The sequence below is a fragment of the Ascaphus truei genome, chromosome 4 (assembly GCF_040206685.1).
Source record: "Ascaphus truei isolate aAscTru1 chromosome 4, aAscTru1.hap1, whole genome shotgun sequence".
Classification (NCBI taxonomy): domain Eukaryota; kingdom Metazoa; phylum Chordata; class Amphibia; order Anura; family Ascaphidae; genus Ascaphus; species Ascaphus truei.
In genome coordinates, this window is record NC_134486.1 from 66,491,500 (window position 1) to 66,508,410 (window position 16,911).

At 41.0% G+C, this 16,911-nt stretch overlaps 2 protein-coding genes across 13 annotated transcripts in view; one reads left to right on the forward strand and one right to left on the reverse strand.

Moving 5' to 3' along the window:
• The window catches only part of EML6 (EMAP like 6), a 200,594-nt gene extending 194,933 nt beyond the window's left edge, over positions 1-5,661 (forward strand). For all 6 annotated transcript variants that reach the window (XM_075595954.1, XM_075595949.1, XM_075595951.1 and 3 more), the window contains 2 exons: positions 1,993-2,093; positions 3,832-5,661. In XM_075595954.1, coding sequence (XP_075452069.1) covers positions 1,993-2,093; positions 3,832-3,856 — 126 coding nt within the window. In that variant the 3' untranslated portion in view covers positions 3,857-5,661. The remainder of the gene's footprint in view (positions 1-1,992; positions 2,094-3,831) is intronic.
• Positions 5,662-12,070: 6,409 nt separating this feature from the next.
• Positions 12,071-16,911, reverse strand: part of RTN4 (reticulon 4) — a 41,514-nt gene continuing 36,673 nt past the window's right edge. For all 7 annotated transcript variants that reach the window (XM_075595956.1, XM_075595957.1, XM_075595958.1 and 4 more), the window contains 4 exons: positions 16,019-16,088; positions 15,335-15,381; positions 15,061-15,119; positions 12,071-13,150 (listed from right to left, as the gene is read on the reverse strand). In XM_075595956.1, the coding sequence (XP_075452071.1) occupies positions 13,108-13,150; positions 15,061-15,119; positions 15,335-15,381; positions 16,019-16,088 (219 nt within the window). In that variant the 3' untranslated portion in view covers positions 12,071-13,107. The remainder of the gene's footprint in view (positions 13,151-15,060; positions 15,120-15,334; positions 15,382-16,018; positions 16,089-16,911) is intronic.

A 16,911-nucleotide genomic window follows, 5' to 3' on the forward strand; every position in this document is an offset into this window, starting at 1 on the left:
TGCTTTTATTTGTGCGTGCTTTCGAGATACACTGATCTCGCGATGTTACAAGGAATAAAGCAACAAAGGTTTTTACTTAAAAACAGTGCATCTTGGAATGCATCTGACTTAAGGTGCGTGTAAATATAAATGTATAAAGCGCCCCCAGTGTATACTGCGCTCTACAAAAGGTGTGTGTGGAGTGGGAGTGTATACCAATGGTGTGGGTAGGTGTATCAATGTAAGAGGGTGTAAGCGGGTATTCATTGCAACATCGCCTGGAAGAAGAGATCAGTGTATCTCGAAAGCTCGCACAAATAAAAGCATTTCGTTAGCCACAGAACGGTACCGTCTATTCATTTTTGATTATTAAGCTCGGCTAACACGGTACAGATACCTGTACATCTGTGGTGATTATATATATATATATATATATATATATATATATATATATATATATATATATATAAAATCTCAAGTTATATTTCGCTCCAAATATACCTCCCCAAAAGACAGTTTAAAAAAAAAAAACTTTTAATAAACATATATACAAATACATACAATTCTGGGTAGTGTGCCAGAAACCAGAATCACAGAACGAAATTAAAAGCAATTTAAAATTAAAAAAGCTGGGTGGGAGCTTCAAAGTGGGTTTCCGTGGAAAGTGTGTCCAACACATTTCTAACAAAGAACTACAAGATGCAATTCTTCCCCCTAGTTTATGTTGTACATTTGCCAGAAGATGTACACACAGACGGGCTATATGTAAAGTATTCAAAAGTACATTTACATGCACAGATCCATTTAATTATTTTTGCCTAGATTTGCACCCAATTAAGAAAATTGCTAAATAAATGCCTTACACTGGACACATATTGTTAGTCAGACTAGTCTATGCTACTTCACATCTGCCTGGGCTTTTTGATGAATCCAATATGTAACTAATTGACCCTCCCAGACACAGAAATTGATAAATCATTGTCAAACTCAAGCTGATGCATCGGGCAAAAGACTTGTGGGTATGTGATCTCCATTGTGATATCGGTAATAATACCATGCCACTATTTTACAAAAGGAATTATTCCTTTTAAAGAAATTACGTTTGCTAATGAGACATTGGTGGTGTCTACAAATTAATTCTGTATAGGTGTGAAATAATAAGATCAGTGTTGATCAAAAGGTTTGATCAGAAAGAAAACCCTTTATACTTAGCACTCAGATGTCACACATATTATAATGGACACAATGGTCCCACAGTAATATACTGCTTGTCTGTCAGGTACTCCCGAAACACCGAGGGTATCAAAAAAAATAATACATTTTTATTAATTCTACATAGAAAGTTAAAAACACAGATACATTGTTAAAAATCCCTATAATTCTGTGGCTGATATGTACAGGTATAGTAAGGTAAGTACTATTGACTATTCAATACACTGACATATCTTGACATCCAAATATCACAGCTGTTGTAAGTTGTGGTTCTTTACTAATGAAAGTATCACTCTATGTAGAGACGAATACCACTAATAAATACACCTCGCATTTATCCGTTACAATACCACACTGTTTATCACTACCTGGCTGCTAGGTATACACTCTAAGCAAGACTACAACTATGAATGAGCAATAGTCTTTACAAGCTGCTCGGTGATACTTATAGGGATTTTTAACAATGTATCTGTGTTTTTAACTTTCTATGTAGAATTAATAAAATTTTATTATTTTTTTGATACCCTCGGTGTTTCGGGAGTACCTGACAGACAAGCAGTATATTACTGTGGGACCATTGTGTCCATTATAATATGTGTGACATCTGAGTGCTAAGTATAAAGGGTTTTCTTTCTGATCAAACCTTTTGATCAACACTAATATTACTGTGCCTATACCCTTTCTAGCACCTGTCATTTACTGTACATATAACCACATACATATGGTGATTGCGGTCTCACTCACGTATTTAGGTGTGAAATATAAATGTTGATCTGACATTTACTGTTCCCTTTCCAACAGGCCAAACACAAGCGTTACTTTGGTCATTCCGCACATGTGACCAACGTACGCTTCTCACATGATGACAAGTATGTCATAAGTACTGGAGGAGACGACTGCAGGTAATACCATCTCGTGGATTTTGTTCAGTGAAAATGCACGCGAGTAGAAATATCAAAATAACAGCTCAATTTTCAATAAGTGGCCATATCCCATAAGAATACAATGAGATTTTTCAACTTTGAAGAGCAGGTAGAGATAATGAATGTTATTTCTTGAAGGACATTCTAAAGATTGTATATAAAGCCTGATCACCAAGCCATAAATTAGCCACTTAATATTCTGGAGAAGCTTCAGTAATATTTAAGGACAATTTCAGCGTACACTGTAATTAATATAATTAAACCTCTCTCCACCACCCTCCCCCGCGGTTCCCCTCCCCCCCAGTCACAGCGCAGGCACCGCTAACGGCCATCGGCACCAGCTCCTCGGCACGGCGACCTCACCTCTCTCCCCCATCCACCCCCCTGCCGGTCACAGCGCAGGCATCAGCGCCCGCTCCTCGGCGCTGCTGCCTCACCTCTCTCCTCCCTCCTCCCCCACCCCCGGTTACAAAACACACACAGGCATCGGCGCCTGCTCCTCGGCGGCCTCACCTCTCTCCCCCCACCCCCACCGCCCGGTCACACCAAAAGCAGGCGGCGCCGCCCCACATCTCTCCTCCCCTCTCTGCCTCCCGGACACTGCCTCCGCCGGCCGCCGCACTCACGCCGCCGCCTTCCGCCCGCCCACTCGGCTCTTCTCCTCACACGCGGGCCCCGTATTACCGCCGGGAGCACATCGGGGGGGTTTAAGAAGCCAGCGGTGAGGCCAGGCCGAGGTCCTGCGAGCGGGTAGCACCATCCCCCCCCCTTCCCCAATCAGCACCTACACGCGGGGGGGGGGGGGGTTGACGGGGGAAGAGTCAAGAGAGAGGGGGCAACACCAGACTGACTGCCACACACTGACTGACGCACACATTGACAGACGCGCGCACACACTGACTGGCGCACACACATACACTGACAAAATAACAAAACAGATGAATGTGTTGCATCTTTAAACTTCAGGTTTTACTGTGCAACCATGCTCATTAGAACCAAGGGTTCTCCTGCGTTAGATCCCAGCAGCCTTATTCCAGAAGACTCCCAGCCTCAGGGAGGGGATTTCTTTGTTAAAGAATAAGGCCTTGGTCCTCTTCCAAGATAGCCGCTGCATGGCTTCCGGAATGCCAAGTCAATCGTTAAGGGTAATGTTATCAGGAACTGTTATTGATTAGCAAGTCAACAGCTTTCTTGAAATAATTATGGTTCTGGGGACAATACAGTATCTCCTGAACCAACAAATCCCGCCAATACATTCCTGCACCCGAGATACCCAGATTCATGGAATGGGTGAAACAACAAATTGCTGCTTTCCAGGTCCACATAGGACCAAAGTGAGTGAGTAGCAGCGACCGCCAACTATAAATATCTTGCAGTGTTTGCCCAGTGCAGGGCTCCTAAAGAATGATATAATTAATATTATTGATGTACTAGGGTACTTTGGTCTTTATAAATACTGAAAACGTATTTCAGACATGTTGGTTGCAAAAGAAGGGAATAGTTTACATTGTCAGGTATATTGGGATATACAGAATTAGACATAGTCATTGTCTGCAACTCTTCTTGCGTCCACAAGAATTGAGAGAAAGCATGTAGCCTGCCATCAGTTATTGTCTGGTATTCTCAGTGGTGTGGCTGGACACAGAAATCTGTAATTGCCCCCCGTAGTTAAACTATGAGAAGGCATCGCTGTAATACTGGGGTTTCTCTCTTGCAGTGTTTTCGTGTGGAGATGTCTTTAACACAAGACCATTTAAGTAACTTGCGTTGCTTGGGCCCTGAGCGATGTTCCTGCACTCATCAGCTGCTTACATTCCCTTAGCCAATGCTGCATGGTTTACGGATTGAACATTCTAGTGTTATATACGAGTGGTACTGTAATACTGTCATACAAAAACTGTGATCCTGCTTCCAAAGAAGCTCAAGTATGAAGATTTTACTATTTTGTACAATGCTATTATGATGTAATATTTCTCTACCGATACATGTCTGACTGACCCTATATTATACCTATCAAACTACTGTAACTCATTAGCTACTAAAATCAGTAGAGCTTTTAATTTACTTTTACATTTTCTATATTTGAGAATTAAAGAGGTGTTTACATTTTGTCCAGCTGATATTTTAGGTGTGGATTTGTCATAAAAATAAAGTAAAGCTGCACCCTTAGAGAAAAAGATTGCACTTTTTGTAGAAATCATGCTATTTTTGCATTTTATCTTTTACATAAGCCATGTTTAAAGCACTTGGACTTTAAGTTTGCAATTTTTTCTATTCATAAAGTGCCTTGAAATATTATTATTTTTTATGCAAAGTGGGGCCTGTCTCACATCCTCGTACGTACAGTTGGTGCTGTCATTTCCTAACTGATGGTGGCTTATCATTGAGTAGCGCTGTCAGTCACTGTCATTTTCTGCCATCTTGTTAGGACAAAAGAGAATAATGCATTATGTCCCTGACGAATACAATAAAACTAAGGCAAAAAATATACTGTGTGAAAGAGATTATACCGTTTCAAGCATGACGTATGTATCAGTGTGTTTGGGAGGTATTTGCAAATTCTAGATCAACTGAAGTCTTCCACCATAAGTGTAATAGTACTAACAAGCAGACGCTTCTCGGGTGTTTGTCTGCAATGACATGAATAACAGGGCTGCATGCAGCCGTATGAAGCATATGCCTGAGCATGACAATAGTGTTGTATAATCTGTAGTGGTTTAACCCCTTAATATTGAAGGCCCTGTTTACCACTAAGTAAAAGTAGCTGCCTTTATGATAAAGATTGGTATGCTGAAACTAATACCAAGTGAAGTCTTTGCAATTGTTGCAACCAGTTTCTAAAAGTCCTATTTTGCCAGCAAGAAGCACTCACAAAATCTTCTTTTGCTACACCAAACCTCGAGCAGGGCAATCGCAGTCTTCATTCTAAGTACTGTATCTATAACCCCAGTGACTAGCAATATGACATACTGGTATTGTGATGGTATATGCAGCCCATGTAACCTAAACCAGGGAGTGGCCAACTCTACACGGGCCACCAACAGGCCGGGTTTGAAGGATATCCCTGCTTCAGCACAGGTGGCTGTCAGAATGAGCGAGCCACCTGTGCTGAAGCAGGGATATACCTAATACCTGGCCTGTTGGTGGCCCTTGAGGACTCGAGTTGGCCATCCCCTGACCTAAACTCAAGCAGGATAAGTGGGCAGTCCACCTAACACCAATTTTATGTATAATGGGAGTGACATGTTTAATGGGTAGAACCTACATGACTTACGCCTTTAAAAAAATATATATTATTGTTTCCACTTTTAATTCTGCCATTATAACCAGATCAATTGTGTGGTAATTAAAATCTTTACCTAATGCCATACGTTAAGACTGTTTGTGAACCTTTGTATTTACAGGTCAAATGTAACCCTCATATTGGAAAATAATTGTCATTATTAGCCAAATAACTAAATGTGGAGGACAAGATGAGCATTATGCATTTCATATTTGACAATTAAATCAAAATATTTGCTTCACAGGTCATTTTTTTTAATTTTTTTTAAAGGAAGTAAATAAAAAAAAAAACGATTTAACTTCTGGGCTCCTAAATCGGTAATTATTTTACACTATTAAGTCTACAATAGGTTTTACGTATATTCTCGCATTGGAATTGAAAATTATAAAGTAATGATGAACCAGTAAGAAAAACCTAAAATAAAATGTAACATTTTGGGCAGAATTAGCATTACAGCTTCAAATCAGCTCTGAGAAATTCTATTTTTTACCCAGTTTTGTTTGTAGCCTAATTAGGCGTGTGGCTACTTCCCGTAATACTGCAAGCTGGGTAGTAAATGCTGAGAACAGTAGTTGTATAATATGATCATGTAACCCAAAAATAGTGTTCAGTGCTAAAGTATTTCAGAATATTTCATTCTGTATTTTACTTCCTTTGTATACTTTTAATCAATGCCTTAAACGATGTTCTGCTCATACTGTCTTAATATGATTTGTTTTCGTATTTCTTAACACCTTCAGTGCCAGTGAGGGGGGTCTACATATTTTTATTTTTTTAATTTTTGCACGAAAGGGGTTAATAGTGTATTCCTATTGGCTGGTAATAATGGTGTATTTCTATTGGCTGGTAATAATGGTGTATTCCTATTGGCTGGTAATAATGGTGATCACCTTGTTTGCCTATGTTGTAATGTCAACCATACTGATTGTATTTGTAACTCACTCTAATGCAAGTACGAAAGAACAATAAAATGATGCAGTGAAACTATATAGCTCAAGCAGCCTATAGCACCTGTGTGATCGTCCGATGACTTCTGGAACACGTTACCTGCGAGTCTCTGTCAGTGGCTGAGGGAACACTGCCACCATGGATGCAGTGCACTACAAGCCCTCCAGTATAAGGGGTTTATTTTCTAAATCTGTACCATACTGTAAATTAATGTTTTAAATTATTTTTTAATCATTCTCTTTGCAAATTTCAAACTTTACTTTGTGGTGAATAAATCCAGTGTTGCATTTTTTTTTTAATGATGTACTGTTCCTTCTTCAGGCATCTCAGAGGATAAACGCGTTTATATGTCATTGTGTGGGCGTGCTCGTGGATCATCAGATTCTTATTAGTCTTTGGTCAAATCTCCATCTATGCTCAACCATTCATTAACACGTGCACAAATGTACTCAATTCACACACTCTCAACATCCTATCGCTCGGAGGGGCAGAGTTGTCTCCCGCTCCATCAAGAAAATATTTGATACCAATCTGGAAAGGGGTGGGGGGGGAGGAAGAAATCACAAAAATCTTAAAATATAAATTTCAGAACTGTGTTCAGTGTAAAGCTGTGTTTTTTTTTTTTTACTTCGCTATTCAAGTAAATGAAATTATTTTCTGACTTCAACAAATCAGTACTTCATTGCTCTGCAGAAAATTAAACTGCTGTACTTACACATACATTTGTGAAACACCTTTAAAGCGACTGTCCACGCATGCCATTTTTAAATTTTTAACACAGGATTGATATGGGTGTCTCCGGAGCTGAACACCTTTCATTTCAACTCCAGGGACCCCCTGCTTCCAGAGATACCTCTGTAGGGGGTGCCGGGAGCAGCTCGGCTAGCAGGGTTCATGTAATGGGGGAGTTTTTCGCGCCCTGCAGGCCAATAGGAAGCTGTAACGTCACCAGGTTTGCCTTCCTATTGGCCCGCGTGATGCGGGAGCTTTAAACTTTGCAGATATTTTGCCACTCCCTTTGGAAGTCTGTATCTTGGGAAGCAGGTGGTCCCTGGAGCTGAAATTAATGGGGTTCAGCTCCAGAGACTTCCTGCTTCAATCCTACATGAAAATACAAAGATCTTGGTTTTCTCCTTTAAGATGCCCAGCCACGACTTCACACAATTAAGTCACACACATACAATCACACCTTGTATGCAATCACAGAAGGGACTGCACATTAGAACTTCAGACCGAATGTGGCGTCTACAAACTAGTACAGCTGTGAAATTATACTTCTCTAAAATAGAACTGATTGAATGGATCATGTTTCTTTTTGGTTTGTTTTTTCTTTTGTAGATCACTCGTCCCATGTTAAATGTACAATGACATTTTGTTCACCAACAAATACCTTTTATACCAACTGTGCTCCTACTTAGTAATGCAAACCCAACTGCTAAAGGCAGCCAGAAAAAGAACATTAAATGTTGAACTCCACATGACATTGCGGTTAGTTGCTCCAATACTATGGCACATCTACATCCTTATTGGCCTAGTTCTGAGTACAAGCCTCTGCTGTGTCATGCAAACATCTATTGCGCTCTTGGAATCACTATGCTTGCAATCAGGGCCGCCGACAGAGGGTTACAGCCAGGACTGCTGTCCAGGGCCCGGTGAGTCAGGCCCGCGCCCCCTGCCGGCCAATAAGTCAGTAAGGGAAACACAAATTACTAACTTAGCTGTAGAGCCAATCAGGGCCTTCCTGGTGGGAGGGACTAGCAGCTGATATAACGGCAGAGGCGGGAAACTGGCTGTGCAACTGCTTATTCCTACTCCTAAACCACCCCAGGGGCCCGCTGCCTCACAGTACTCTGCCCCCTCTAATCCCCTGCCCCCTACCTATTTGAGGAGCAACCACAACCTTCACAGGACCCCATGCAAGCCCCTCGTGACCCTTGCAGGCCCCTTCACAAAACCCTTCTGGGCTCTCAAAGCCCTTCCATGGGGCATTGCAGGCCTCTTCACATGGACCCGCTGTGGGCTATGTCAGTTCCCTTCACAGCCCCCTCCTTGAATCTCAGCAGGCTCACCACCCACATGTTCTTTCCTCCTTCAGCTCTCCACTCCATACCAAGGTACTCTAAACTCCCCTCAGCCAATACCGCTTCCCCTCACCCCTTACCCCCATACTTATTTTTCACCATTACCACATACTCTTTCCCTCACCCAGGCCAACACTTTACCCTATACCTATTCACCCTTCCCCCTATACATATACTCTCCTTTATCCCATACCTTTTTGCATGCCAAAAAAGGTGGTGCAATTTAAGAAAAATATCTAAAGAAAGTATAAATCTAATAAACGTATCGGTGTAATTAGCTTCTTTAGAAATATGTAACTACTCAAAGTAAAAAGGGGGAGAGGGTGTAGGACGGGGAGAGATATGCAGAATAGTGGTGTGTGATAAGGGGGAGAGAAAGGGGGGGGTGAGAGCAAAGGAGGGGGGTGGGGGAAGTATAAGAGAGAGTGGGGTGCTCGCAAGGACATGGGGGACCCCAGTGGAAACTAATCCTGGGCCCTATGAAAGTGGTCGGCATGCCTGCTTGCAATGAATAATTGTGAGCCCACAACTTTAAACATGGGTGAACTCTGAACTTTTCTACCCTTCTGCAGTGTCCGATACTTGGTGTTTCTTTAATGACAGCAGCTGAACTACTGAATGTACACAAGCCATGCAAAGTCTGTTCCATCAACCGTCCTAGAATTATATGCAACCCCTCTTCTTTTTACTATACCTCAGCTCAGACTATACTCCTGACTCTCAGGTGGGCGGGAGGGGGCCTTAGTCTGTATACTTGTTAGCCACCACACCATGATATAACAGGTTTATGAATAGATATAACACACCGGTAATAAATAACCACGTGATCCTTAGGAATAGGATCACTACATACAAGGCACAATGCAAATCATATCATTACAGTTCACCTAAGCCCTGCGCATATACGTGCATTATAGTCCATGCAATAGGCCTTCCATTTAGGGTTGCCAGGTGGCCAGTATTGAACTAGTGAAAACAAATAAAAGCAATTAAAATAAATGCCCGTACAGTAAAAATCGGCAAAATGTGTCCCTTTCGGGAAATCTAATATTCCACTTCATTCACGAGGGACAAGTTTGGGGGGGGCAGGGGAAAAGAAAAATAATTGGGAAGGCATGGGTGTAGAGGGGGTGCAAAACACCTGCATGAACAACCAATGTATAGCTATTGTATATCGGCGCTTATCGTAGCACAATACCAAGCGGTGTGACGCATTACATATAAAGCACCTTATGACATGAACCACTGTGTCCAAGATTTCCCCTGGTTTAGAAGCAGGTGGGGGACCAAACTCCAGACCACAGGGAAATGGGACAGCATACAAGTTGTGTGTACCATTTACGCTAATAATCCTGTATTTGAAAATCCAGCTGTCAGTGTATTGCTGTTGCTGCAGCCCCAAGTGTCAGGATAACCAATCCTCCAACGTGAAATGCCTCAAAAGAAAGAAAAGGGGCACAACATAGCAAAAAATATCTTTATAGAATTAAAAACAATGTATGCATTCAGTATGTGAATAAAAAAGTAATTGCCTGGTGTGTGTTACTGCTGCTTGTGAGCCCGATGGTGGGGTTTCCGGCTTTCCCTGTGACTGTCTCAGGTCCTTGGGATGAGGGGGGAGCAGATATTGTCCACCTGGTGGTATAGCTGCTGGAGTGTTCATCCCCTGGGTAGTCCCTTAGTGGCATCTTAGGCTACGGCCCTGCTGTCTGCGCTGCACGCACGCCCGGCTGGCGGCACGTGCAGCAGAGCTCTCAGGTCTGCAGTGAGCTCAGGGGGAGAGAGGGGGGGGAGGGGAGTGGGTGACAGGGGGAGCGGCCATGACATTACCCAGCATGTTTGCCCTCATTTGCTGAACCGCCAGTGGCATGGCCTAGCGCTCTGTCGCTAGTTCTGCTCACAATTTGTGTCTGCAGGAAAAAAAATGCCTGCGCAGCATGGCGGCCACATTGAGGGGCGGCTTTTGTCCCCATAGTGCCTGCTGCAGCAGCCAGCGGGGACCAAGCCTTACTCCTGCCGCTGACTGGTGGATGGTGTCCTCTACTCACCCGAACGTGACGCAGATGTCGGACCGGCTGGCAACTGGTGGTTTTCGGTTCTCTTAAATCCACCAAGTCTGAGGTGGTCTGATTTGTGCCAAACAGAATATGCATCATAAAGGAGATCTTTACTGCGAAGAATGGAGCAAAATGTGTCATCTGTGTCAGATACGTGCATGAAGCTGGTTAATATTGCTTCTTCTGTTTGGTGGATTTGATCTGCGCCAAAGACCAGGTGGATTTGATAAACAAAACCAGTTGCCAGTCGGTCACAGACATCAGCTGCAGCCCAGGGGATCCTCAGTTGACGCGTCACGTTCGGGTGGGGACTCCATCCACCAGTCAGCTCCAGGCGTATGACGCCACTGAGGGTCTACCCAGGGGATGAACACTCCAGCAGCAGATATACCAACAGGTGGACAACAATCTCCTCCTCACCAAGAAGACAGACATGGGGAAAGTCAGAATCCCCTTGGGGGGCCACAGGATTTCCCCAAGCATAGAGAAAGCAGGGCTGTTGCTAGTGGGGCTGGGCAGCTTCCTACACCCCGATTGGCTGCTGCTGGGTAATGCAGCCAATCAGTAGGGTTATGCCAAGTTGGAGGAAGAAACATGGAACGAGAGTGGAAGTCAGCACGTTGCACCCTTTGCCAGTGCCCAGTATTTTTGGAGAAGCCATCTGACAACCCTACTCCCAAGTAGTACTGATACCACGTTGGCACTCATGTATTGTTACCAAGTTGCAGGCCTTGTACTTCAAAGATCTGTAGTGCGGTACCAGCTTACGACTCCACGGGGGATCCCTTTCGTTGGCAGTCAGTCTCCTGCTCTGCTGATCAGCTCTCCTGTCTACATGACACATGCTGTTCCCGTCTCACAGGAGGCTCAGGATCCAGCCTCTCCGCTCAGCGCAGATCAGAGATTTGTCGTGGCTGCCCCCTGCTCTTTAAGCTCACTCCCCCTCAGGTCATTGCTCCCTCACCAGCCTCGCTACTGGTTTACCAGTGTCACATGTATTTGGAGAGGAGCCTGCCAGGGGCAGTGTTCTAGTGTTGCTGGACATACATGGGGGGGAGGGGGGGGGGTGTTGCAGATAGGTAATGTATAGGAAGGTGAAAGTTATAGAGAAAAGGATAGAAGACTTGCACTAACACTGTGCTAAGATGGTGATTGTCTGTTTATTAATTAAATGAATATAAAGTGTAACATTTCCTTGAAATTAATATATAGGGGTTTTATATTGAAGAAATGCAAGGTTTTGTTGTTTCCAATTTTTCAAACAGCATTTGGATGTGTGCTCTTATCTGAGCTAAAATACAAATAGTGGACTATTAATCTATCCATGAATCCTTTATTAATAGAAATTAAGACTTGCAAGAGATTGCACCGTTGCAATCTGGATTCCTATTCAGAAAGCAAAAAAGTAAATGTTAAAGTAAATTATAATTCTAGTATATATGCCAGAATTCAGTGGTTCCCACAGCAGCTCTTCTCGTGGCCTATAGCCAGACCATGATTTTTTTTTTTGTATTACCAATAAATATATTCATATACAAAAAGCCAGCAAGCACATTGGTGATTTTTAAAATATGGCACAGACACAAATTAAGTCTACAAGCTTTATTGATACTTGGGATTTGTTTTTACATATCACGATGCATTCAAAAAAGACTTGCTTCAGCACATTTCTGCAGCTGTAAAACACTTAATGTTCTTGCAACAAAAAGTTGGACTTCCCAAACATATTTGCAGCATTCAGTACTATATCCACCAAAAAAAAAATTCAATAGTTCAAGTGACTGTAAATGTGTTTGCTCAAAATCAACTAATGTGCAATAATGTGTACGTTCCAAAATTTGTATACATGTTAATCTTTTTAATTCTTAACAGACTTGTGTTCCTAGAAATAGGTTTTCCTTTATGTGTATGTGCTATAGAGCTAGCTGTTAAAGAGTCAATTCTCTGAATAGTAGAGCACTGGAGCGACAAAGCTACGCTTTTTGAAAAACACTATAGATATTGGCAATTGATAAAACCGTAAAATCACAATATGACTGTCATACCAAACAGAAGCAACAGTTTTACAGTTGCTTTCTGGCATTATTTTATAGACCTTTTAACCCATTCAGTGCTGGAGGGGTCAAAAATGCATTGGAGGGCTATGCATCAACGGCCCTTTCTGCACTGAAGTTCATTGAAATCTGCATTAAATCTCTACTCACAGACCATACACAATGCAATAACCAATTAACATTATGCCCATTAAAGCGCAGTAAGACTACTCCTGAAGCACAATATACAGCATGCTAAAAAAAAAAAAAAAGTTCTGTATTCAACAGTGCTTCACACAGGCGAAACGGGGGGAAAAAAATGATATTGTTTCAAACCCATACATAACAGCTTACAATACTTATGATGGATGAAACAGATGGATGAAACAGATGGCCGAAAAACAGTTTTTTTCCTTAAACACTGCATTGCTAAAAAAAAAACAAAAAACATGAAAGATCTGTGAAATTGTACTGCAATGTCAAGGTTAGTCTTTCCCCGACCCACCCCATGTAATCCAAATACACAGCGCTCAAATGCGGAGGCTCCTATTGTTATCTGCGGCAAACGGTTTTCTTTTTAATTTGTCGTTTTTATTCAGGTTTGCGTTTCAGTCCGGGGATTTTAGAAACAATCCTGAAATGAAAATATGCAAACAATTAATCACCCAGCATGTCATTTAAATAGAAAGACCATGTCATTTGTTTTTTTTATTTGTTTTGTTTTTTAAACTCTGAATTCAAGGGCCTTCAGGTGAATATCACAGCTCTGCTCGCTCAGTTCAGACTTGGTATAAATACTCGCGTGTAAGAGTATTATTTGGCCCCAACGCTAAAAGGACATTTTCCATGTTAGGGAAGTGCAAACAAGCTCATCCCTAATGGGGTAAGAAATGGGGTGATTTTTTGCCTCATTTGTATATTTTAGAAATATTTGCCGTGTGGTTTTGAGCTTGCATTGCATACAACAATTGATATATTTATATGTATATACATACGTGGAATTTCCTTGTGTGTTGTGTTCTCTAAGAACAATGTATAAATATTTAAATCAGTTGGGTACATTGGCAGTAACAGCCAGATATCCTTAAAAAAAATATATATATATATATATATATATATATATATATATATATATATATATATATATATATATATATATATATATATATATATATATATATATAAATATATATATCAAAAAATCTTCATGCATTACATATATTTTTATAGAACTTTTTACTGGTTTGTGGTTTATGTAAAGGCCACGGTACAAAACCACTCACCAGTCTCTTAAAACCCCTGTTTTACGGGGCTCTGTATTGCAGGAACAGAGAATTGCACAGACAGAAGCAAGTCGAGTAGGAGGAGCAGTTAAAAAATACCAAGAACAAAGCTGCAAATCTGTGCTTCTCGCCTCAAACGTATTTAATTCATAACCCATTTTCTGATCACTTCATTTTTCTCCATCTGTTTTTATATTCCTTACAGTGCCAAAGAAAAATCAGTCCTAGTGCCGCTGTATATAATAAACCAAAATATCACACATGTTAAATTTGGTCATAGAAGTCCTTTCTTTGGCAATCTGTAGTTTGTGAATCTTTTGGCCCAAAGGGACCGAGCAGAGGACATACAGCAAAGAAAGGGAATAAAAACAGATGTGACAAGTCAGTTTACTAATGGAAAGAATATAGAAACTCACAACTGACACGTTATTCATCACAGATTCCATTGTCTGCCAATAAAACAGTAGGGAGAGCATTCTCTTTGGGTTGGGGACCAATCAGTGTCAAATTACACATCCAGCACCGTGTCGATATTTTATTCTATTTATGAGCAAACTTCTAACATTTCAGAACGCATTGAAAAAGGCTGGTTTGACAACTTAAAGTCTCTCATTGCACGGAAAGGTCAGAGCCATCAAGCATGCATAAATCCTACAGGTTACGTTAAAGGAGCAGTCATGCCTAAGACTAACGTGAACTAAGGACAGCGACATGTAACAGGCCAATTCTAACAATATGGATAGTGATAGTTGGGTGTGGTTCTGTAGTAGTACTATAGCATGATAAAATCAATATAAATCTGGAGCCTTGTAAGAGGTTGATAAATGCAAGAATTAGATTATAGGAGTATACCAACAGTGCTTCTATACACAGGACAAATCAATATGAATGTATGTGCACATATGATTGTTTCACTACCAAAACAAAGGAACTGGTTCTACTGAGCTCTAAAGTACAGGTTCAGTTTTTTATTTATTTTTATTATCTTGATTGATTTTCCAACTACATGGTATTAGAAATGTAATCATTAGACCATCCTGGGGTTTGCATCAGTGCTCATTGGTTTGTGTCTTCTCCAGCAATCTGTTGCTAATTGTTCAGCCAACCAGGCTGTGGATTAAAGGTGAAGGAATTACTTGTGTTTATTAAGCCAGGTTGAGTTTCAGGGGTCAGTGTGTTGAAAGGTTGCTAAACTAAAGATTTATATAATTCATGCAACATCCAAAATCAAAAAGGACAACAACAATCCACATATACTTACATAGCTGAAGTATCTTTAACACTCTTGTTTATGAGACCTATGTAGTGATCAATTTGAGTCTGGAATAATAAAATTAAACAGTTTATTTGCAGTGTCCCTGGTTTTCCATGCAAGAAAGCAAACAGCCACTGCATACCCCGGGTTAAAATAAAATACAATGGAGGAAATTTTTAATCTTTAAGCATTAAAAATCTCTGTTGCAGACAGTCTCCTCAAATATCAACTACAGTCCCACCCCTACTTTTGCAGACTAGCAGCAGGAAAGATGACTTACCTGATGTCTTTCATAAATTACTGGAACACTAAACAAGGAAATCAGTGCTAAAATGAAAGAAAAGACCAGTTTACATTTCTGAGTTTAACAAGAAAGAATGATACATGTGCATGCAATTCTCAGTGTATGCGAATACCGTTAGAATTGGAAAGGTAAACAAAGGCAAATGTAAGAATAAATTGTATTATGTAGGGGAGTAAGAAAGCATCCGGACTAGCAGTATACAAGTTAAACTGCTGGTGTCACTTGGGCAGCTTTGAGAAAAAAAAGTGGCTGGTACTCTTACACTTCATAATCTAAACCTATGGCAACCAGGTAATCGCACATCATCTCCGAGCCACGTGCATTAGTGAGATCTTTCCGGTCACAACACTAACATGAGGTTCTTAGCATCCGCCCAGAGGAAGGAGAGCATTAAAGAATTTATATGTACACCACAAGCAAATCTTGGTCAACCCAATCACAACACAAGGGAATATATCAATATCGTCACACATCTTAAGTGCCCTACATATAAAATATAAAGCTTGTAATTAGTTGGGAATGCCATATGCATTATTACAAAGCAAGCTTAGGGTACACAAAAAAAAAAAAAGGCAATAATTTCCCCACAGTAAGCATTCCTGAAATGTCTTTAGTTGTGAAATTATTAGAAAGGACATTCACAGGACTAACCATACTTACCCAGAATCAGTAAAGTCAGGCCATTAAACAAGGCACCGATATACGTGAACACCCACATCAACACAGCAAACTAGAAGGGGAAAAAAAATATTTAAAGTACAGTCAACATCAACATGCTTCCAAGAAGCTGCTTTAGGGTAATTGTGAGGAAGCTATACAGACATCTGCAGTTTTAACACCATGTCTCAATCACAAGATTGGCGCAGACAGATACCTTCAAGACACATTTTAAAGTGTTTTGTCTTTATTATTAATACTCTGGTATTAAAAAAGGTCCAGGCAGCCAAGTGCTCCATGTTGCTTAAAACAGAATTCAACTACTCTGCCCTCTATTAATGACCAATTTATTTTTGTGTGAGTTGCGCCAATGCGCTATCCTGTCTGCTAACCGCTCAAAGGGCAAAAAAAATGTAATGCTAATACGCCAGTTCTGTTTATCCATTCTCCCCAATCTAACATACAAATAAATCTAAAATCACGACTACTGCAAAACATCACCATATTTGACCAAATTCTTGTTAGCAGTGTGTACAAACAAGTATGTATGGTAAAAACATTTTAATTTAAGTCTAAAGGGAGTCCCAATCTTTAACTGTCCCCCAAAAGCAATCGTTTCACCATTTGGCACCTTTCATTCTGCGCACAAAGTACAGATGCCCAACATTAAATGGGTTGGTCCACAATAGGAATGTATTAATTGGGTTATTGATGCAGGGATCCTGCTGGTCACTCATGCTAACCCCATCACCCTTCTTTAACCTCCTATGCCCTTTTTATTTGTGCCTGTCTGCAGCGCCTATAGTTTTATATTCCTGCTCTTCCTTAGATCAGTCTTTCTACTGCTCCATGGCTCTTATAGGCGTGTCTGTGCCCCTAGGTTGGAAAACACTGAT